This window comes from Gastrolobium bilobum, unplaced genomic scaffold (assembly GCF_033153095.1).
Source record: "Gastrolobium bilobum isolate Gb01-03AN ecotype WA unplaced genomic scaffold, APGP_CSIRO_Gbil_v1 utg1608, whole genome shotgun sequence".
NCBI lineage: Eukaryota > Viridiplantae > Streptophyta > Magnoliopsida > Fabales > Fabaceae > Gastrolobium > Gastrolobium bilobum.
The window spans coordinates 582,941-585,866 of NW_026898739.1; the positions used below are offsets into that span (position 1 = coordinate 582,941).

General features: G+C 36.3%; 1 protein-coding gene across 1 annotated transcript; it reads left to right on the forward strand.

Annotated features, from left to right (window-relative positions):
* The first annotated feature begins 588 nt into the window (after nucleotides 1-588).
* On the forward strand, nucleotides 589-2,341 carry LOC133283764 (receptor-like protein EIX2). The gene is made up of 3 exons (XM_061480679.1): nucleotides 589-672; nucleotides 764-787; nucleotides 878-2,341. Exons 1-3 carry the CDS (start codon nucleotides 589-591, stop codon nucleotides 2,339-2,341), a joined length of 1,572 nt encoding a protein of 523 aa, XP_061336663.1.
* The last annotated feature ends 585 nt before the right edge of the window (nucleotides 2,342-2,926 follow it).

Here is a 2,926-nt window from a genome sequence, read left to right on the forward strand (position 1 = left end):
ACCAATGTTAAAATAAGCTTTTCCAAAACATTTTATGAAACGAATTCAGGAGCTCTTTCTTGTATTTAAAAAGAAAAAGAAAACAAGAAAAAAGAAAGAGCTCTTCCTCATAAATGTTTATTTTCTTTATCAATAATATTCAATCTTTGCAACTAAATAAAAAAAAAATAGCTGCATGATTCGCATGACGTTTTTGTCAAAAAAAAAAAAAAAAAAGACTTTGACGGAAGAAAGTTGTATGATAAATGCTTGGATAGGAGTACTAGGTGAATAATTATTTCCTCTCAAATGTTGACTATAAACTTTTCCAAGTCGTCGTCTTCTTCTCTCTCTTTTTAATACGATTTTGTCCCTTTAGGATATCTTATATATGGGAAAAGTGTGTATAATTTTGAAGGATGTAAAGTTGTGTCATTTTAAGAGAGAGAAATAGATAGATAAAGGAGGAGAGAGAATTGATAAAAAAAAATAAAGTTGTGGGTCCCACCTCTTTGTAAGAGTGAAAGGATGTAAGTTGTGTAATTTAAAAGTATAGACACTTTTCCCCTTATAACAATCAATCTAATATTTATGACCGCAATCTAAATGATGAATCCAGTTTGTTTGAAACTCATTGAAGCCATATTTATGGTGTGTTTGGTGTTGCAGGTGGAACTTGCTTGTGCAAAAGAGGTTAGGCGCATACAATGTGAATGAATGATGAATCCATTTTGTTTGTTTGATATTTATTGAAGCCATATTCATGGTGTGTTTTTTGTTGCAGGTGGACATTGTTTATGGAAAAGAGGTTTGGTGTATACAAAGAGATTTTATGGATTTTATCACTTGTCATGAATGATGAATCCATATTAATTTATGGTGTGTTTTGCTGTTTCAGGATGAGCTTGTTTCATCAAAAGTGGTTAGGTGCATAGAAAGGGAGAGGAAAGCACTCCTCGACTTGAAGGGTGGCCTTGTGGATGACTATGGCATGCTGTCATCTTGGACAACTGCTGATTGTTGCCAATGGAAGGGAATTCGTTGTAGCAACCTTACTGGCCATGTCTTAATGCTCGATCTTCATGGAGAGTCTCATTATATCTTCAGTGGAGATTCCTATGTTTTAGACTCACAACTCTCTCTCAGCGGTAAGATCCACAAGTCGTTGATGGAGTTGCAGCAATTAAAGTATTTGAATCTCAGTCGGAATGATTTTCCAGACTGCCATATCCCAGATTTCTTTGGTTCTCTGACCAACTTGAGATACCTTGATTTGTCATATTCTAGTTTTGGCGGGAAAATTCCAAGCCAATTTGGATCTCTTTCGCAATTGAAACACTTAAATCTTGGCGGGAATTCATTGGAGGGCTCATCAATCCCTTCTCAACTTGGAAATCTCTCCAAGTTGCAGTATCTTGATCTCAGTGAAAATTCCTTGGAAGGAAATATACCATCTGAGATTGGGAAACTTTCAAACTTGCAAACGCTTTATCTTGGAGGATATGATGGTGGTGCTCTTAAAATTGACGATGGGAATCGTGCTGGAGGTCAGTGGCTATCTAATCTCTCTTCTTTGACCCATCTTCACTTGGTTGGGATATCTAATCTTAACCGTTCTAAAAGCTGGATGCAAATGATTGTTAAGCTACCAAAACTAAGAGAACTAAGTTTATCCGATTGTAGCCTTTCCGATCATTTTATCCTTTCATTGAACGGTTCCAAATTCAATTCTTCTACTTCCCTTTCTGTCATTGACCTCTCTAGGAACACCTTCACGTCATCCATGATATTCCAGTGGGTGTCAAATATCAGTTCCAACCTTGTTGAGCTTGACCTTACTGCTAACAATCTCTTGGAGGCTCTCCCATCAAGTCATTTTGGCATAGTGATGAATTCTCTTGAGCGGCTATACCTCTCCTTTAATAGACTCAAGGACAGTGTTATTAAATCCTTCATGAATATATGCACCTTACGTTCTTTATACTTGTCTCAGAATAATTTGACTGAAGAACTTCCATCAATTCTTCTTAACATGTCTCGTGGCTGTGTTAGATACTCATTACAAGAGTTGAATCTGAGAGAGAATCAAATCACTGGTTCGTTACCTGACCTTTCGATATTCACATCTTTGAAAACATTGGATCTTTCTAGTAATAGATTAAGTGGAAAGATACCTGAAGGTAGCAGATTGCCATCATTTGGGGACGCTTGTACTTTGCGCTCATTGGACCTTTCCAATAACAGTTTGAGCGTAGAGCTTGGAGTGATATTTAATCAATTGTCTGGGTGTGCTAGGTACTCGTTGCAAAATTTGTATTTGGAAGAAAATAAAATCAACGGCACACTAGCTAACCTTTGTTAAGAATAAACGTTAAATGCCAGTTTAGTTTTTAATGGGTTTAATTAAGTAGTCAGTTTAATTTTTAATGGTTTTAAATTGGTCAGTTATGGATAGTTTATGAGTCATAAGTTTAGCATTTAATTTTAGGAGTTTTGAAAGTTAAGAGTCAGTCGTTATGTTTTGTTATTAAGTTTGGCTTTAATTGTGGTTTATGGCTATTTAGTGTTGCAGTTTTATAAAGGAAAACTATAGGCTATAAATAGTCTAGTATATTGTTTGAGAAACATAGAATTGAGAAGCAACGAAGTTTAGTAAAATATTTCACAGAAGTTTGTTCTCTTTCTCCACAAGTCCTCACGACATTCTTGAATAGTTGTTTTATTTGTTGATTTTGTATTTGAGCGATCCTACAAATTGGTATCAGAGCTATGGAGAGTGTAAGTAATATGGCGTTGCCTAAATTGACAAAAGGGAATTACGAGAATTGGAGTATCCAGATGAAGGCTCTTCTCGGTTCCCAGGAAGCTTGGGAGGTCGTCCAGGAAGGCTTTGCAGAACCAGCGACCACCGCAGGATACACGGCGGCCCAAACTAGAACGTTGAAAG

What these genes read in the sequence shown, in the direction of transcription:
- LOC133283764 (XM_061480679.1), top strand. Translation starts at nt 589, where the DNA reads ATGAATCCAGTTTGTTTGAAACTCATTGAAGCCATATTTATGGTGTGT. An exon ending in AACTTGCTTGTGCAAAAGAG is followed by an intron (nt 673 to 763) that starts GTTAGGCGCATA and finishes TTTTTGTTGCAG; the next exon opens with GTGGACATTGTTTATGGAAA. An exon ending in ACATTGTTTATGGAAAAGAG is followed by an intron (nt 788 to 877) that starts GTTTGGTGTATA and finishes TTGCTGTTTCAG; the next exon opens with GATGAGCTTGTTTCATCAAA.